General features: G+C 45.8%; 1 protein-coding gene across 1 annotated transcript in view; it reads left to right on the forward strand.

The window, feature by feature from the left end:
* The window catches only part of Snx30 (sorting nexin family member 30), a 96744-nt gene that overhangs the window by 33469 nt on the left and 44874 nt on the right, over window positions 1-18401 (forward strand). The window contains exon 2 of the mRNA XM_021200259.1: window positions 17747-17938. Within this exon, the coding sequence (XP_021055918.1) occupies window positions 17747-17938 (192 nt within the window). The remainder of the gene's footprint in view (window positions 1-17746; window positions 17939-18401) is intronic.

The following is an 18401-nucleotide window of genomic DNA, read 5'->3' on the forward strand; positions in this document are numbered from 1 at the left end:
AAAAAAAAAAAAAGAAAAAATAGCTAACCAAATTCTCCATCAGTATTAACTGAATAATATATTATTGTTTCAGTACTTGAAGTTCCAGAGTTATCAATTAATATTAAAACTTAAATTTGTTCTGTTGATTTCGGGGCTGACAGGTTATCAAGTCATCAAGCTGACTGACATACAAGGTTCTCTGGGGATGAGAATCCCTGACCCCATGTGTCACCCTGAGCATCAGGTGGACCACCCACAGTGGTGCCCAGCCGCAGGGCTTACTTCTAAGTGCTGACACTGGTTCGGTTTTTGGTCCACAGAGGATTGATGATGGCTAAATGGAGCCACTTGTTAATGGCTTATGGACTGTCTGGAGCTGGCCAGCACTAAAAGTCTCTTGAGCAGCAGTCTGACTCGATTTATTTCTCAGACACTGCTGGAGCAGGAATTTTGTTGTTCTAACACATATGGAGGCGGATTTTGTTTGGGGACTTCCCTACATGCCACACCTGGAAAAAAGTGAAGGTGGAGTCAGAATATTTTGTGTAGTTGGTACTGTTTAGTGTTATCTCTGGAATGTTAGAGGTAGGTGGTGAGTGCTCTGGGGTGCTGGGTCCAGTTCTATGTCCCTCTGCCTGTCACTGGTGTGTGACTTAGGCCCGTGTTCTAAGCTCCTTAGTCCATATTCTATCCTATCAGTAATCACATAGAGATAATGAACTCTCTTCACTGCTTCCAAGTTATTCTAAAGGATAATGAGGCCGGATGCACTACGGGTCTTTGGTGTTTGCTGAACAGTTATTTTGGCGCCCTTCCCTAAGGATGGAGTCTGTGGAGATTACATAGGGTTGTTGATTTAGGCTGTATGTGGTTTTGCCTGAAGGACAACATTGCCTACTGTGTAGCTTACTGTGTTAGAAATACAGGTTCCGTCTGGTTTGGTCTGTTGTTCCCCCTACCTGGAAAGCATTCAAGAGAACATCCAAGTCTTTGTCCTCACCCCGTCCTCATTGCTATGCTCCATAGCATATGCTAACTCGTAATGAGAATAAATGACAGTGGTGGAGGGATTCTAACCACTGACCTTAGCATTGAGAATCCCTCATTTGCCCTCCTCTCCTGGCATCTTGGAGGAGGTGTGGTGCCTGCCTGTTGCCCACTGTCACCAGTACTGACCCTCCTTTGTTCCGTGTTTTTCTGAAAAGCTTAGGCATGGCCACCGTGTTCCCGCTTCAGAGCTTAGTCCTCTGCTGAGCACTGCTCTAACGCTTCCTTGTGTCTGAGGCTGCAGCTCATCTCCTTTCCAGGCTGTGTTTCCTGCCACTCCCCTTGAAGCTTACACCCACCCAGGTTCTGGTTTCCATCCGGAAGTTTCCAACTTTCTTCACACGGCTACCTCTTTTCCACCGAAGGGCACTTTCCTGGTTCTGGAGAGTGCGTTTTCCCCCATGTGACCTGCCTGCTGAGCAGGGTGGACTCACCATCTTCCAGCCAGAGTGGCTGAGTCTGAGGGGCTCACCTGGGGCCTGACAGCAGCTGGAATCTCAGTCCCTGCCTTCTGCCATCCTGTTGAAGAATCAAGTCAGTCATCCTGAAGTGTCCTCCAAGAGAACGAATGCTTTCCCTCCCTGCCCTGGGCTATCGGGTTTCCTTTATTTGTGCATTTATTGCAGCATATCAAGTTGCCAAGTTCCATGCTGCAGCCTGCAAGAGAGTCCTGCAGTAACTCCCCTCTCAGCCTGCTTGCTTCCCCAGAACTGCACCTGGCAGTCATCAAGAATGCCGTGTTTGGATGAAATACATGCACTAATAAATTCTGCTTTTTCATATCCTCTCAGCTGTGGTTTCGGGGCTACAGCACCTGTCAGTTACAGCACCTAAGATCCCATGTGTTGGAAAACACCTGTATTTTGGTCTAAAGCATAAACAGGGAGTGATAATTATTTTGTTTCTCTGACATCTCAGAGACATAATCAGGTATTTTATCACTAGGAGAAAGGTGCTTAACACATGTTTAATTATATGTATTTTAGGAAAGTAACCTTTTAGCTAAATTTTGTCCATCAGCAGCTGTACCTGGGAGAGGCTTTGAGGAAAACGAGCTCCTGCAATCTGTTAGCCTTTCTCTACAACAGCATGAACCAATAATAATCATAGTCTTCAATTTGGACAGCTGGTATTTTCCTCCATCATGTGAAATGTGAACTGGAAGCATCTTTGGCAGGTGTGGTGGTACACACCTGTGATCTCAGCACCCAGGAGGCTGGGCCTGGGCCGCCTAGGGAGACCCTGTCAAAACCAAAAGAACAGGGCTGGTGAGATGGCTCAGCGGGTAAGAGCACCCGACTGCTCTTCCTAAAGGTCCTGAGTTCAAATCCCAGCAACCACATGGTGGCTCACAACCATCCACAACGAGATATGACTCCCTCTTCTGGTGTGTCTGAAGACAGCTACAGTATACTTACATATAATAAATAAATAAATCTTTAAAAAAAAAAAAAACCAAAAGAACAAAAAGATGCAGTAGGCTTAGAAATCCTGTTACTAATCTCCTGTGTATTGGCCTCAGGTCAAGTCTGCAAGTCTCTTCCTATCTTCAGACCCTACGGTGCCATTTTGATATTTTGTTTCCAACTTGGTTATAACACATGGTTTCTAGACACAGTGTAAGGTTTTGTCCTCTCTTTCCTTGGGCTTCTTCTTTACCTACCTGCCTGTCATCTGTTGTCAAGTGAGGATTCAGATAACTGGCCCTTCTTTGCAGAGCCCATCTCTGCAGCTTAGCCCAAAGAGGATGGGACTGACCAGTGAAGCCCTGTGTCTCTTTACAACAGGAATATGTTCTGAGGAATATGTTTCTAGATGATTTCCTCATTGTGTGAAAACGGTGTGGACTTACAAACCTAAGTGGTGGTGGAGCTTGCTGTACCCTTTGACTGTGTGGAATACAGCAGAGTATAGGCCGCCCAGCGGTACAACGTGTCATGGTGTTGAATTCTGTAGGCAGTTGTAACACAGTGGAATTTGTGCAGTTGAATAATTTATACACTAGCAAAGGACAGTGAAAACATGATGCTAACGAGACAAGATAGCAACAGGCTGGTCTCAGCATACAGCACAGTTTTTGCAGGACTGCTGTTCTCTAGAACAATGCAGCCCTGTTCAAGAGCTCTGCACTTAGGCTGCAACACATGGATGCAGTTTTAAATTTGATGACAACTCATCTTACTGTAATAAACTTAAAAAACCTTTTTTTTTTTAAAGATTTTATTTATTTATTATATATAAGTACACTGTAGCTGTCTTCAGACACTCTAGAAGAGGGCGTCAGATCTTGTTAAGGATGGTTGTGAGCCACCATGTGGTTGCTGGGATTTGAACTCTGCACCTTTGGAAGAGCAGTCGGGTGCTCTTGTCCGCTGAGCCATCTCACCAGCCCTAAAAAACCTTTTTGATGTCAAAAAAATCCCAAACCCCATAGCTTAAAACACAAACCTTTTACCTGCTGTTTCTTGCTTTGACAAGTCCCAGGGGTTAAGCTCAGAGCCTCGTGCATTCAGAGAACCTGTCTCTTCCCTTACTCCTTAATGTTAAAAAATTAACTTTTATTAGTTTACTTTGTGTGTGTGGTAGTCAGAGGACAACTGGTGGGGATTGACCTCGGGTGGTCAGGCTTGGCAGTAAGCGCCTCCACCTGCTGAGCCAGCTTGCAAGTCCATTCTTATATTTTTCCTGTGACCAGACTCTTGGTGCATTGTTTTCATTTCTTCTTCAGTGACTCAGTTAACCATGGACATAAAGAGGAACCACCCTTCTCTGGTCTGAGCCACATTGGCTGGAATCTGGAGCAGCCATGGACCAAGCAGATGGCTCTGCAGAGACATCTGTGTGGACTTGGGGGTTGAAAATGTGTATTACAAAGGAATACATGAAGCTTCTAGCACAAGTGTCCAGGGCACCATGCCTCAAGGAATTCCTAGCAAAGCGGCTCCCTCCAGTAGCTGCTTTTGGTAAGATGTGGATTGGAATCTGGGCACCATTGCTGAGCCAGTGCCTCAGAGCTGACACTGTGAGACCCTCGTCCCTCTTGTTGGAGAGAAAGGAATGCGGTGAACACTGACTGACCGTAGGAAGCATGGCCCCCTGGGATACGGTTACAGGCTTCCGTCCAGTCCAGCCTTGTGTTAATTTTCAGTTTTGGTTGTGGGTTTGAAGACCTCCCACTGCCGAAGCCGAAGGGTGTGTTTGTCACAAACCCTGAGCATGAGAGAACTCTACCGGAGGTGGTTGGAGTGGTGTCCAGAGGAAGGAGGGCGTGCTTCAGAGGAAGGAGGGCGTGCTTCTGTTCCTTCTCTAGATTAGAAAGGCAGTTTAAACTCGGTGGCCTTCCTTCTCCCACAGACAGTTTTAAGACCACAGAAGTTATATCTCTCCCAAGGAGGGACATACGTGTCAAATGGCACAATTTGGCACATAAATTTTGTCCCTGAGATGCCCACAAATTCCAGAGTCTGTGTTTGATAAAAAGGACACTAAATGTGGGGTATTTAAAGCACATTTAGAGATGAGAGAGGGAAGGCTGATGGCATAGTAGCATCTGATACTTGCCATTGGTCTGTGAGTCTGTCCTGTCCTGTTCCTTGCCTGAGTGGCTTTTGCCTGGGGTAATGATTAACCCGTATTTGATCACACACAACAGGCTAGTATTTTGTGTCTTCTAGACTCTTGTTCTGACAACCAAGAAAGATCTTTACTAACTTTTATTATTTTTTAAATTTATTTATTACTATATGTAAGTACACTGTAACTGCCTTTAGATGCACCAGAAGAGGGCGTCAGATCTCATTATGGATGGTTGTGAGCCACCATGTGGTTGCTGGGAATTGAACTCAGGACCTTTGGAAGAGCAGTCAGTGCTCTTACCCGCTGAGCCATCTCTCCAGCCCTTTACTAACTTTTCTGACACATCTGAATTGTCCTATTTTGTGAGATGAATGAGTGGTGGTTACAAGGTTGGGTTGGAAACTGGAGCGATGGCTCAGTGGTTAAGAGCGCTTGCTGCTCTTGCAGACGACTAGGCTGTATCGCCAGCACCCGCATGGCTGCTCCCTGTAGCTCTATTTCTAGGGGATTTAATGCCTTCTTCTGGCCCCCACCCCCGGTAAGTTACCAATGACAGACTAAAGTAACCATTCTGTCTAACTAGCTTAGTGGACCAGTGAGTTTATTTGGGCTTACTTAATAGGATGCAGGTGACCCCACACAGCTGTTGTGATGGTTTGAATATGCTTGGCTGTGGGAAGTGGCACTATTAGGAGGTGTGGCCTTGTTGGAGGAAGTGAGTTACTGTAGGGCTGGGCTTTGAGGTCCTATGCTCAAGTTCTGCCCAGTGCAGAAGAGAGCCCCATCATGGCTGCCTACTGAAGAATCTCCTGGCTGCCCTTGGATCAAGATCTAGAATTCTTGAGTTCCTTCTCCAGCACAAAGTCTGTCTGCAGGCTACCATGCTTCCTGCCATGATGATAATGGACTGAACCCCTGAAACTGTAAGCCAGCTCCAATTAAATGTTTACCTTTATAAGAGTTGCGTTGGTCATGGGGTCTCTTCACAGCAGTGAACCCTAAGACCGGTGTGTATCACTAAAGTCTCATCCTTGCCTGGGTGGGTGGGACTCCCTTCAGTCCTTCACCTTAGCTGTATACATGGAGCATCCCTTCAGTTTATCCTCTCTGTTCTGTCTGACAGATATGTCCCATGTGTACCCCATGGGCTGCATGTACCCCAGGAGAGCTGTGAGTGGGGCCCAACACAATTGGAAGCTTACTTACTTTATGTATGATTTTTTTTGTAACTTGATTGATGCTTCTTGAGCATGAACTGTGGGTGACAACTTTGTGTTGCAATATCAGAAGATGGGAGGGACACTTGCCTGAGCTGCTCCTAGGCCATAACAGGTAGGGGCAGAAATTAAATACGACTGGGAGGAAGGGGTACTGGAGGGAGTGGCTCTGATCTCCGGTGAGGGTCTAATGATCCTCTGCTTCCTGGGACACATCAGTAGGCTCGTCTGATAAGATGCTGATGGCTGATGTGCTTGGAGGACAGGGCTCTCTCCACAAGGGTGGTGTGGGACAGCCATGTATGAGACCTAGGCTCTTTATATGTTGCTGAGTGGCCTCGTGCCTGTCACTTCAGAGTCTTTTCCTTTTATTGTAGAACAAACAGATTTGATGACGGTTGGCGAGTTCTGTGCCCCGTGGCCTTGTGTGATATGTGTGCAGAAATGCCAGTGGAAGAATGAACATGTTGTTCAGTTGTGGTTTTTGACTGGCAGGATCTTGAGAGCAGGCTGGGATGGGCATGAAAGAGAGCTGGTCTTCGGGAGAGTTGTGTTTTCAGTTGGGTTAGGACAGCTTAGTCTGTCTTCTTAGAAAGCTGTGTACTTGACTTTGAAGTCTGCCAAGTAGTATGTGCATGCATTGAGCAAACACAGTACCCATGAAAAGTGAGCTAAGAAAGAAGGGTTACTTTAGGCTCACTGTGATGGGAAGGCATGGGGGCAGGGGCAGGGGCAGGGGCAGGGGCAGGGGCAGGGGCAGGGGCAGGGGTGGCTGGTCAAGTTGCATCTGTGCTCAGGAGACAGAGAGATGAACACCTCTGCCCGGCTCCCATTCTCCTTTTGATTCAGCGCAGGGCCCCGCCCATATGATGTGCTGCCCTCATAGAGAGTGGGCCTCCCACCTCAGTTAGCCTAGAAACTCCCTTCCAGACACAGCCACATTTCCCCCTCCATGGTGATTCTAAACCCTGTCAGATTGACAGGGAGGCTCATCCCTTACACTTGCACTAGCCGTCTTCTGCTGTGGGCCTTGGTTCTTCATTCAGGGAGAAGCTTTTAAGAATGCTTCTCTTCCTTTAGTGCTGGCGACTCCTTGGCCTGGAGTGACCACACTGCTCTCCCTTGGCCTTGCTTTTCTGTTTGGCAAGTGTCCTCAATGTCCCAGCACCCTTTACTCTCATTCTTCAAGGCAAGGAGTACTGTCACAACCAGCTTTGCTTTGTGTCATCATTAGTGGTTTTGGCATTCCTACTGAGTGGTTTAAACACAGATGGTCTTGGCCCTGTGTTTCGGTAGCCCGGTATCGTCACTTTGGCTGACATCACTTAGATGCTCAGTCTGTTCTTGTAATAGTGGTGCCTCCTTAGAAGGCATTTGTAGGAACCATGTTTAAATCCATCGACTAGGCAAAATCCTTGTTTCTAAGGATGTCTGGAGCAGGGACTACAGTCTGGAGATCATGGAAACCTGGCCAAGGAATCTGGACTGGGCTGTTTGATTCTGAAGTCCCTTTGAAGGCTCTTTTCCTGTTGTGCTGATGGGTGGATGCATTTTAAAGGGCAGGGTTGTTCATAGAAAATCCAGGGAAGCATATTCCGTTTCTAAAAGGCTTTATCAGCCTATCAGTGTGGAAACAGGTAGTCTGTGAGCGCACGTATTAGGAAGAGTCTTTGTCACATAGGAAATGGATCAAAATCCAGAGTAGGAAAGTATAAACCTATTCCCAGACAGTACCAGCCTGCAAAACAGGCTGTGGTGGCCTCAGGACTTGGTGGGTGGGTGCAAATGGCCATGGAGGTTTTGGAGATGATTTGAGATGGGGTTTCTAGGGCAGTGGTGGGGAAAACAGAACCTTTTACACTAGTAAGAATAAGGGAGGGTCCAAGAGCTTGTACAAGCTAGTTAAGACATACGTGAATAATTCCAGGGTTGAAAAGGATAATATCTTAAAAAATTCTCTAGTGTTGTGTGACCATTTCCTCTCTGCAGTTTAGAAAATTATAGAGACATTTTATAATTATATGCACTAGCCAGCTTTACTGAAATAATAAACAACTCCCAAAGCTCAAAGCTTGCAACAGACATTAATTTCAGGTCATGTTATGTTTTCTGGCTGTGAGTCAGCTGTGCTTGCTCTTCCCAGATCTTACATTTCTGAAGGAACAGTCCCTTTTGGGGACATGCTAGGCAGAGAAAAGAGCAAGAGACTGTGGGAGACACACAAATTCCTAACAGTCACCTGAGATTTGGCCTATGCTGCAATCATTCATTTGCCATTGGCTAGAGCAACTCACAAGACCTAACCCAAAGCCAGATGTCTAGAGTGTTTTCCTGTAAGAAGCCACTTGGAAACAATAAGAAGGTGTGATCCTCTCATGGGAAGAGGGGCCAGTCGCTTGAGGTGTCCTCGGGATGAACAGCCAATGCTCTTAACCACTTATTCGGCCTTTTAAAAGATTAAAAATAATTATTTATTTACTTTTTGTGTTTGAATATTTTGTTTGCATGCATGCCTATTGGATACCCTAGAACTGGAGTTACAGATGGTTTGGGTCCACCATATGGGTGCTGGTAATTAAACCAGGGTCCTTTGCAAGAGCAGCAGTGGGCTTTACCCACTGAGCCTTCTCTCTGGCCCTTTGACATATTCTTTTTATTTTTTTAAAAGATTTATTTATTTTTTTATTTATATGAGGACACTGCAGCTGTCTTCAGACACACTAGAAGAGTGCATCGGATCCCATTACAGATGGTTGTGAGCCACCATCTAGTTGCTGGAAATTGAACTCAGGACCTCTGAAAGAGCAATCAGTGCTCTTAACCACTGAACCATCTCTCCACCCTGACATATTCTTTTTAAAGATTCATTTTCTTAAAGTTTATTTAGCAAGGTGGTGGTGGCACATGCCTATAATCCCAGTGCTTAGGAGGCAGAGGCAAGTGGATCTCTGAGTGATCTTTTAACAAAAATGAGAGCATGAGATTGAGGCCAGCCTTACCTACAGAGCAAGTTCCTGGACAGCCAAGTCTACACAAAGAAACCCTGTCTTGAAAACAAACAAACAAACAAACAAAAAACTATCACATAAGCCATAAATTTTAAAATACGGTTTTAACTGTTACTTTATTGTTGGTATATACAATAATTTCCTTTTTTGTCATTTTGGTAGCAGATTAGTGGTTAACCCTCATAAAGTGACTTGGGAGGTTCTCCACGGTTCTATGTGTGCCTTGGAATACTTGACTAAAGCAGGCTTTGGGCTCCCTGGGGCTCAGCTGCAAAGCCACTGGCCTTGGTGGTTCTTGTTTTCAGCAGTGAGTTTGTCCTTTCTTATGCTACCCAACTGTAGCTTTCTGGACTCAGAGTATAGTAATTTGTAATATACATATAACTTGTAATCATATAAAGAGATAAGATCAAAATAGTGATATTTTTCTTCTTTCTATATTGGACAGGCCCTTGTAAATTTTACTTTGTCGAGTCCATCTTCTAAAATAATCAAAGTTTGGTTTTGTTGCTTTTTCTTGTTTTCAGTATACATCTTAAGCTTTCTCACTTTTAACAAAAATGAGAGCATGGAGTAGATGTGACGGGATGTGTTCATTCTGTGGGATAAAGCTACCTCGTGCATGTCTCTTGCTGCTGTGTGAACCCTGACTCTCCCTGTGTGTGTTTTCTTGGGTTAGAATGATGAGGTAATACAGGCTTAAGGTTTCTCTTTTCTTTTTTAGTTTACTCATGGCTGATGTGGTAATAACACGTCTGCTGTTGGCCTTGGGTTGGAACAGGTGAATTGGGCCGCATGTTTCTGCTTGATGTTGCTAGAACTATCTTCTTGAGTTTTTTACTTGTAATCACTCAAACAGGAAAAGGGTGAGGGGAAGGAAGGCAGGGTCCTGGCATTTCTGTAGAGGGAAGTTGGCTTGGCTCATTCCAGGGTCTGGGTTGCAGTGGCCTGATCTCCATGGCGGAGCCCACCCCTCTGTGTTTTCAGCTATGTCTGTTTTGTGTCTGTGAATATGTCCAGAGTAGTCTGCCTGGCTTCATCTGCTCTCAATAATGCACCAAAGCCTTGTGGGCAGGGTGCCCCCTGCTGGTGGTCCTCTGTTGTGCTTTGCCCTTGAGCACCTCAGCCAGAAACCTTCCTTTGTCTCATTGTTTTACCTACCCCAACCCCACAACTGCATTTTCAAATTACAGTGCACGTGAGGGGGTTGTTTGTGAGCCTCAGTGACAGTAAATAGCCTCAAAAACTGTTAAAGGTGCCTCGTGGTTCCCTCTTCAGCTGTGTCCCAGTTGTGTCTGGTAGAATATTTTAGAGTCTGGCACTTGGGTGACCTCTCCTGATTTCCAGAGTCATACTGCTTTTCCTATCACCTTTTGCCCAGTTCTTTTTGTTGCCTATTCTTAGATTCTAAGTTAGCATCTCAGGGTAGGATGGAGAGGAGTAAGCTGCTGTGGGTAACTTACTGAAATGGTCTACAAGTCCAGATTTATAATTGTTGTCTGTCTGTCTATCTGTCCTTCCTTCCTTCCTTCCTTCCTTCCTTCCTTCCTTCCTTCCTTCCTTCCTTCCTTCACCTACCTATTTATTCTTTAAGCCTAGCTATGCTCTATAATGCAAACTGGCCTTAACTTGTAGCCCTCCTACCTGCCACTTCAGTGCTGGGATTACAGGTTTGGTCCTTTCTGCCCAGCTTTTATTTCAATTGTGCGGCATTTTGTCTTGCTGCCGTAAACACCATGGGTCCTGGTTATTTTCCAGGTTTCATGGTGTTTGCTGTTCTGTTCTGAGTATCTTTGACAAGCATGCTTTTGAGGTTTTTCCCTGTGAGTTGACTCTCCCTAGTGAGTTTAAGTTGAAGTTCACAGCAGAATCATCTGTTTGATCTGTGTAGGACATTCCTTCTTCAGGTGTCCACTGTGCATGTGAGTTAGGGCACACCAGGCAGTTAGGTACAGGCTGTGGACAGACGGAGTGCTGTCCTTCCCTCCTGTGGGTTGGCCTGAGCTGCTGTCCAGGCTCTTCTGAAGTGGAGTCATCACACTCCCCAGATTTTCCCAGTGGTGTCGTTAGAGAAGCTGGATTATTTTAGCATGCCTTGTGTTTCATTGCATCTGTATTGGTTCCCGGTAGATGTCACTCTGCCTTTGTAAACCTGTTTAACGTAATGAAGAATCCCAGCAGAGATTTCTGTTAATTATCTTGCTAACAGATGGCCATAACAGATCTTGAAACTGAAAATCTTTGAAGTAGAGGAGTTTGTAAAGCAATGAAGTTCTCTCTGTGCCTTCCTTGGGTATGGGGTGATGGGCAGGGGACAGAGGAAGGAATGTTCTTACCATGGGCACACCAATGTTACTGAAAAGAAAAAAAAAAATCACAGTATAGACATAGCTGGTACCTCAAATTCATTTTCTTGCTGGTTTTACCATGCAAGCACCTGTCTAGAATAAGACTTTAGAGACTCTAGACATTGCCTAGAGAGTTGACATTTTACAGCAGTGAGTATTTTTTTTTTTTTCATCAGCAAGCAGTTACCATAGTTCACAAGAATTATTCTAGACAGGTGTTTGCATGATAAAACCAGCAAGAAAATGAATTTGAGGTACCAGCTATGTCTCTACTGTGATTTTTTTTTTTTCTTTTCAGTAACATTGGTGTGCCCGTGGTAAACCCTATACCACAGCTTATAATGAAATGTAAAGGTACTTAACAGACAAATCAACTTGTTTTTGTTTTGTTTTGTTTTGTTTTGTTTTAACTGAACAGTGACATGCATCTTGCCATGCTCTCACGGTTCGTACACACTCCTCTGGTTACTGCCCTGGAAGTGTGATTTTGCTGGTATTTCCTCAGATGAAGTGATGAGAGGAGAGCCATACTTGAGCTTTATGAATACATGGCTTGGGTTGAGCCCAGAATGTTTTTGTTTTTGTTTTTGTTTTTGTTTTCCAAGACAGGGTTTCTCTGTGTAGCCCTGGCTGGCCTGGCTGGCCCGGAACTCAGAAATCCGCCTGCCTCTGCCTCCCAAGTGCTGGGATTAAAGGCGTGCCCCACCAGTGCCCGGCAGAATGTTTTTATCTAACTATCCCTAGGCCTAGAAGCTTCTAGCCTCTACAGTCTAAACTTCTGCAAGCCTGGTCCTTGAAGGCTTCACCTAGTTAGGCCTACTGCTAACCTAGGCCTAGAATGTTTCAGCCTCTGAGACTTACAGCTGAATAAGCTCACCCTTTCTAGCTTTTTCTCAACTCTGGCTGGCTGGTCAACTCAGCTATTTTGGCTCAAACTCTTCTCCAAGCTGATTGATTCAAATAGGCTTCTCTTGACTTCTGACTGAATTGCTCTGCTTGAAAAAGACTGCCTCTGAACTCCATGTGCCGAACTCAGCTGCACTCAACTGAACTCAACTGTTCTGAACTTTCCTCTCTCCCTCACTACTTTTAAGTAGCTTCTCTTTCTTTTCTTGTGTGAATTGGGTGTATCCTATCTCTGATTCATTCTGTCAGATCTTCCTCTGATTCATCACTTTGTCTGCTCCCCTATTAGTTGCCATTGTTTGGGATTAAATGTAGGGAGTGGGTGTGCCAAGCCCCGTGGTCCCTGTCTGCCAAGAACCTGAGCCTAAACTCTAACCTAAACTGCTGAGCCTGTGTGGATTGCCTGCCTGCTGAGTTAATGGACTATCACTGGCCTCCCTGGCTGAACTCTGACCAGGAGAGGGGGAAGGGATCAGGTCAGAGGACTGAAAACAGGATGCACCCCGGGCTGGGAAGGAGCTGGGGGGGGGGAGGCTAAAAAAAAAACAAAAAAAAAACAGAATGTGCCCCAGAGGGAGGGGGGAGAATTCTGGGGGAGAAGGCTGTAAACTGTTCAGGTGGGCGAGAGTGGAGGAAGGAGTTGCAGAGTGGAGTTGGGGTTTAGTTGGGAACAGGTAGAGGGTTAGAGAAAGCTGTTTGTGAGAGGGAAAAGATTAAAAACTGTTCGGGGAGATAAAGACAAAATCTGTTTGAAACCTGCTTGGCGTTTGTGTCGTTCTTCCCCGTCTCTGCTGGTCAGAGTTCGGGGGTCTATGACAATTAAAGGTGTGTACTAAGGGTGTGTCTGTATTGCACTCAGAGGGATCAAGGGTAGGTGTTGCAGCTACAGGGGTTAAAGGTGTGCAGCTGACTATATTCCAGCCAGATCATAACTTTGGATGGGATTCCTTGCCAGAGCAGCGATGTTGTTGGATTAAAATTCTTCTACGCTTCCATATACTGACCCCCTCAGTGCTGCTGTACCCTTATTGCTAGTGGGGCAAGCTTTTTAACATGGCCAGTGTAGCTCAGGTTACCCTTGGAGGTATTCTCAGTTCCCAGGTGTCTATCTAGTACCTTCTGTTGTTCTAAGACTCATTCATCTCCACCTTTCCAGTACCTCCTGTATAGTCATAGTCTGTATAGGCATAGTCTCTACTTTCATGGAATTCACAGATGAGTAGAGAGAGTCAAATCAGTGAATATGCAATAAAGTTCAAATAATGATAGCCCTGTGGGAAACAAAGCTGGAGAAGGAGCTAAAGAGTGATGAAAGGATACAGGGTTACTTTTATATTTTACTGGACTGAGAAGATCTCTCAAGTGGGTAGCTTCCAGCAGCAGCCTGTATGAAGAGAGGGGGTAGCCACATCCGGATCTGGAACTGGGATACAGAGAGAGAGAGAGAGAGAGAGAGAGAGAGAGAGAGAGAGAGAGAGAGAGAGAGAAAACACAGTACAAAGCCTGTGAGGTACAGTGAGCCAGGGCCAGCCAGAAGGCCAGTGATTCAGAGCAGGAGGAACTCAGGGAAAGAAGTGGTGTGGAGGAGGGGAGGGGCGGGTCAGTAGTGCCTCCTCTATGGGAGGGAGTTTAGACTTGTGTAATGGGATGGTTTTGAGAATTTAAAGCAAGGAAGCGACATATTTGGATTTATATATTTTTAAAACCTTTTTTTTTTTTTTCTTTTTTAAAGCCAGGATCTCATTATGTAGTAATCCTGGCTGTCCTGGAACTTGCTGTATTTACTTACTTATTTTTGATTATGTACCTATGTATTGTGTCAGTGTACGAGCTTGTGCACATGAGTGTGGGTGTCTGAAGATGCCCTTTAGTGGTAGAGTCACAGACAGTCGTGAGCTACCCTATGTGGGCACCCTTTGCTAACAGCTGAGTCAGCTTTCTAGCCTTGGATTTAGTTTAGTTTTGTTTGGAAGTTCCCTAGCTGTGGTGTGGAGAACTGTGTCTGTTCGTGTTGGTTGTAGGTGGTGCTGCCAGCATGAGACCTATTCGAGAGTCCAGGCCACAGCAGACTCCACTGCTGAGCCCTCTGCTGGGCTGAGACACCTGGACCCAACCCTTGCTCTTCACCCCTAAGCTCTTCCTGTTTTCCTGTTGCTTTTGTTTCTCTTGGGCAGTGTCTTGAGAATCATTTTGTGATAAACTTAGGACCCTGAAGAAAATGTTGGCTTTACCTGACCAGCTTTATGTTTACCTAGAAGGATCTATGACTGGAGAACAGAGAGGAGGAATAGGCAAAGGGTCTGGGAAAATTCCATGGTAAGGAACATGGGCTCACCATTGGCACAGCAAATGCTAGGGCAGGCTAGGTCCTCTCTTCAGTCTGTGTCCTCATGGAGAGCGATCACGGCTGACTTGCTAACCTTGCAGGGCTGCAGTCATGGGTGCAGTCATAGTGACAGCCTCTCTAGTCCAGAGACTTTGGGCACTTGAGGTTCCTCAGTTGTTCCCATGTGCCCACCTACTGTGGGGAACACCCTGGAAGGAGGAACTACACCCTGGCTAGGGAGTCCCAGGAGGGAAGGATCTGAGCTGATTTGATTGCTTGACTCTCCCTACACTCAGGGCATTTCAGATTATATGTGGCTAGTCCTGAAGGTTACTGGCTGAGGAAAGTTAGCATAGGGTCTCTGTAGAGCAGGGAAAGAGATGGCAGATAGATAATTACACTAGCACAGCGCACACACATGTACTCAGGCACACACAAGGAGAAGACATTGTTGGATAGCTTATATACATTGGATAAGTCAGGTGTATAAAAGATTTAAAAAGATTTTTATGTGTGAATGCTTTGTTTGCTTACAGGTATGTATATGCACCGTGTGTGTGTGTGTGTGTGTGTGTGTGTGTGTGTGGTACCTGCAGATGCCATAGCAGAACTTTAGATACTTTAGAACTAGAGTTATAGACAGTTATGAGGCACCAGGTGGGTGCTGGGAATTAAACCTTATTAGTCTTCCGCAAGAGCAGCAAGTACCCTTAACCACCGAGCCGTCTCTTCCGCCCCTAGATCAGTGATTAATATGGATCGTTGCTTCAGTGCAGGCACCTACCAAATACAGAGAGGACTGGGTCAGGGAAGACTCAAGAAGAGAGAGCACCTTACATACTCAGAGACATCTATCTGAGATGGGGTGGATTTTAGAGACAGTATGTGACAACATGGTGGCTTCTGGAAGTGGCCAGGCTAGGTCAGTTTGAGTGGATTGCTTGGCCAAGGATTTTTATTTTATTTTTTTATACTTTTGTGCAGTGGTTAGCCACTGACTAAGCTGTTCTAAGGCCAGTGCTCTAGTGTTGATAAATGGCTTTTGTGGAGCCTAATAAAGTGGGTTGCCTGTAGTCCGTGTTAAAAATTTTAATGAAATGCCAGTGCCACTCTGACTGTTTCAGAGTTTTAGAGATGATGTCCCCCACCAGACCTTCAGGTCGGCAACCGCTGTTGTAGCAAAGCTCTACCTTCATATCCATGGCAGAGCAGCAGCAGAGGGCGTGGAGCCCCGGCGGGTGGCCCCTCGCAATGCCCCATGGTTGGAAGCATAGCTGAGACAGGAGGTGTCTTACTTAGGGTTCTAGTGCTGTGAAGAGACCATGACCAAGGCAACTCTTATAAAAGGAGACATTTAATTCGGGGCTGGCTGACAGTTTCTGAGGCTCAGTTCTTTACCATCGTGATGGGAAGCACAGCAGTGTCCAGGCAGATGTGGTGCTAGAGGAGCTGAGAGTTCTACATAATCCAAAGGCAGCAAAGAGGAGACTGGATGTGTTTCACACTGGGAGTAGCTTGAACATTTAAAACCTCAACGCCCTGCCTCCACAGTGACTCTAACAAGGCCACACTTCCCACTGGTGCCACTCCTTATGACCAAGCATTCAAACACATGAATCTGTGGGGGTCATACCTATTCACACCACCGCAGAAGCACAGTGTAGGGTTGGGAGTTTGTATCCATGAGTGTCATATTTTAATAGTTACAGAAACTTATTTTTAAAAGTTAGGTCTCTCTATTATATAGCCCTGGCTGTCCTAGAACTCTTTCTATAGTCCAGCCTAGCCTTGAACTCTCAGAGAATTTACCTGCTTCAGCCTTTCAGGTGCTGAAGTTAATGCACCATCATGCCCAGCAAACCTTGAATTTTTGACATTGCCTTAAGTGTCTGATTACATGATCTGTGGTTGGTGCAGATGGGAGCAAAGGAAAGAACCTCGGTGTGCTCTGTCACCCACCCAGGAGGATGACATTTCTCTTGACCCTTGGCCATGCTTTCCTGTCTTGTCTTTTTCTTTGGGGGTCTTCTCCGATCAACTGTAGCTCATGGATATGATTGCCAAGGTGACTTTTAGGGGACAGGTCACAGCAGCCTCCAGAGCACTTCCTTGACCCCACCCTATGATCTGGGTCACCAATGCCCTTTCCATTGCTCTCTTGTCACTTCCTTTCCACATTCTTAGTCTTTGTCTTGCATTGCTATCGGAGGTAACATTCAGGGCTCTTTCCAAGTTCTGCTAGACAGGGCTCTGTTCCCTTGTCAAGTCCTAACAACAGGACCGTGAGACTGGGCCTTTGTCTTAGGATTTCTATTGCTGGGAAAAGGTGACAAGACCATAGAAACTCTTAATTAAATGTCTTTAGAAAATCATTTAATTGGTGCTGGCTTACAGTTCAGAGGTTTAGTCTAACATAGTCATTGCAGGAAGCATGGTGGCATGCAGACAGATGTGGTGCTGGAGAGGTAGCTGAGAGTTTTACATTCAATCAGCAGGCAGTAGGGAGAGACACTGGCTCAAGCATTTGAAATCCCAAAACCCATCCCCAGTGACAGTTCCTGAATCAAGGCCACACCTCTTAATAGTGCCACTCCCTCCCTGTGAGCCTATGGGAGCCATTTTCATTCAAACCACCATAGCCTTTTTAAAATGTTATATTTGTAACAAATTCTTAACATGCAATTTATTCAGGTAGCTTTACACCTTCATTCTAAGGGGAAAGAATGAAAGCTGTTGTTTTGTAAGTCTGTTGGCCTTCCTTTCTTCCTTTTTTTCTGCCTGCCTGCCTGTCCCCCCTCCCTTCCCTTCCACCCCCCCTTCTATCCCTCTCTTATAGTTTTCTGTCTGACAATATCTTTGATCTTTTTAAATCTGAAATTGTGAATTAAATACAAAAGAGGGCAGATTGTATGATGGGCTGAGGTGCTGGTTATCAAGGTTCTGTCCACTTGCTATAAGCTGGAGTCATCTGGGAAGGCGAACCCCAGCTGGGAAGATACGTCATCAGATTGCCTGCAGGCAGGTCTGTGGGACACTATTGATTAATGATTAATGTGTGGGAGGTGCCATCCCTGGGCAGGTGATCCTGGGGTGTTATCAAAAAGCAGGCTGAGCAAGCCATGGAGAGCAAGTCAATAAGCAGCATCCCTCCATGGCCTCCGCTCCAGCTCCTGCTTGAGGCCCTCTTCTGATCTGTTCGTTGGAAACATGTGGAGTGAACAGAAGCACTGGCGCTGTCACAGTTGTTGTTGAGGTGTTTCTGAGGTGGCTGTGGAACTGTGGCTGGTGAGGTTCTCCATCCCTGTGATCTGTAAGGATGTTCTTCTCTTTCTCCAGGACCTCATCTTGCCCAATGGTGGTACTCCAGCAGGCACTTCCAGCCCAGCTTCTTCATCTTCCCTTCTGAACAGACTTCAGCTCGATGATGACATTGATGGTGAGACCAGAGATCTCTTTGTCACAGTTGACGATCCCAAGAAGCACGTCTGCACAATGGAGACCTACATCACATACAGGATCACCACCAAAGTAGGTCTCTGTTTCAGAATGTCGGGGTTCAGGCATGTGCTTTTGTGTTTGGTCAGTTGACACAGGCCAGGGTCATCTGGAGGAGGGATCTCCAATTAAGGAGATGCCTCTATAAGACTGGCCTGTTGGTAAGTGTATGAAACATTTTCTTAGTTAATGATTTGCATAGTCTCAGCCCAGTGTAGGTGGTACCACCCCTGGGCAGGTGGTCCTGTGAAAGATAAGAAAGATAACAAACATGAGCCTGGAGAAACAAGCCAGTAAGCAGCCTTCCTCCATGGTCTCTGCATCAATTCCTGCCTCTAAGCTCCTTTTGGGATGTGTATGCCAAATAGACCCTCTCCTTCCAAAGTTTGGTCCTGGTGTTTTATCACAGTTGGAGGAAGCAACCTAGAACAGTGCTCTGTGTGAGCTGGGATCCTCTTAGAACCTAGAACAGTGCTCTGTGTGAGCTGGGATCCTC

The sequence above is a fragment of the Mus pahari genome, chromosome 6 (assembly GCF_900095145.1).
Source record: "Mus pahari chromosome 6, PAHARI_EIJ_v1.1, whole genome shotgun sequence".
Taxonomy (NCBI): domain Eukaryota; kingdom Metazoa; phylum Chordata; class Mammalia; order Rodentia; family Muridae; genus Mus; species Mus pahari.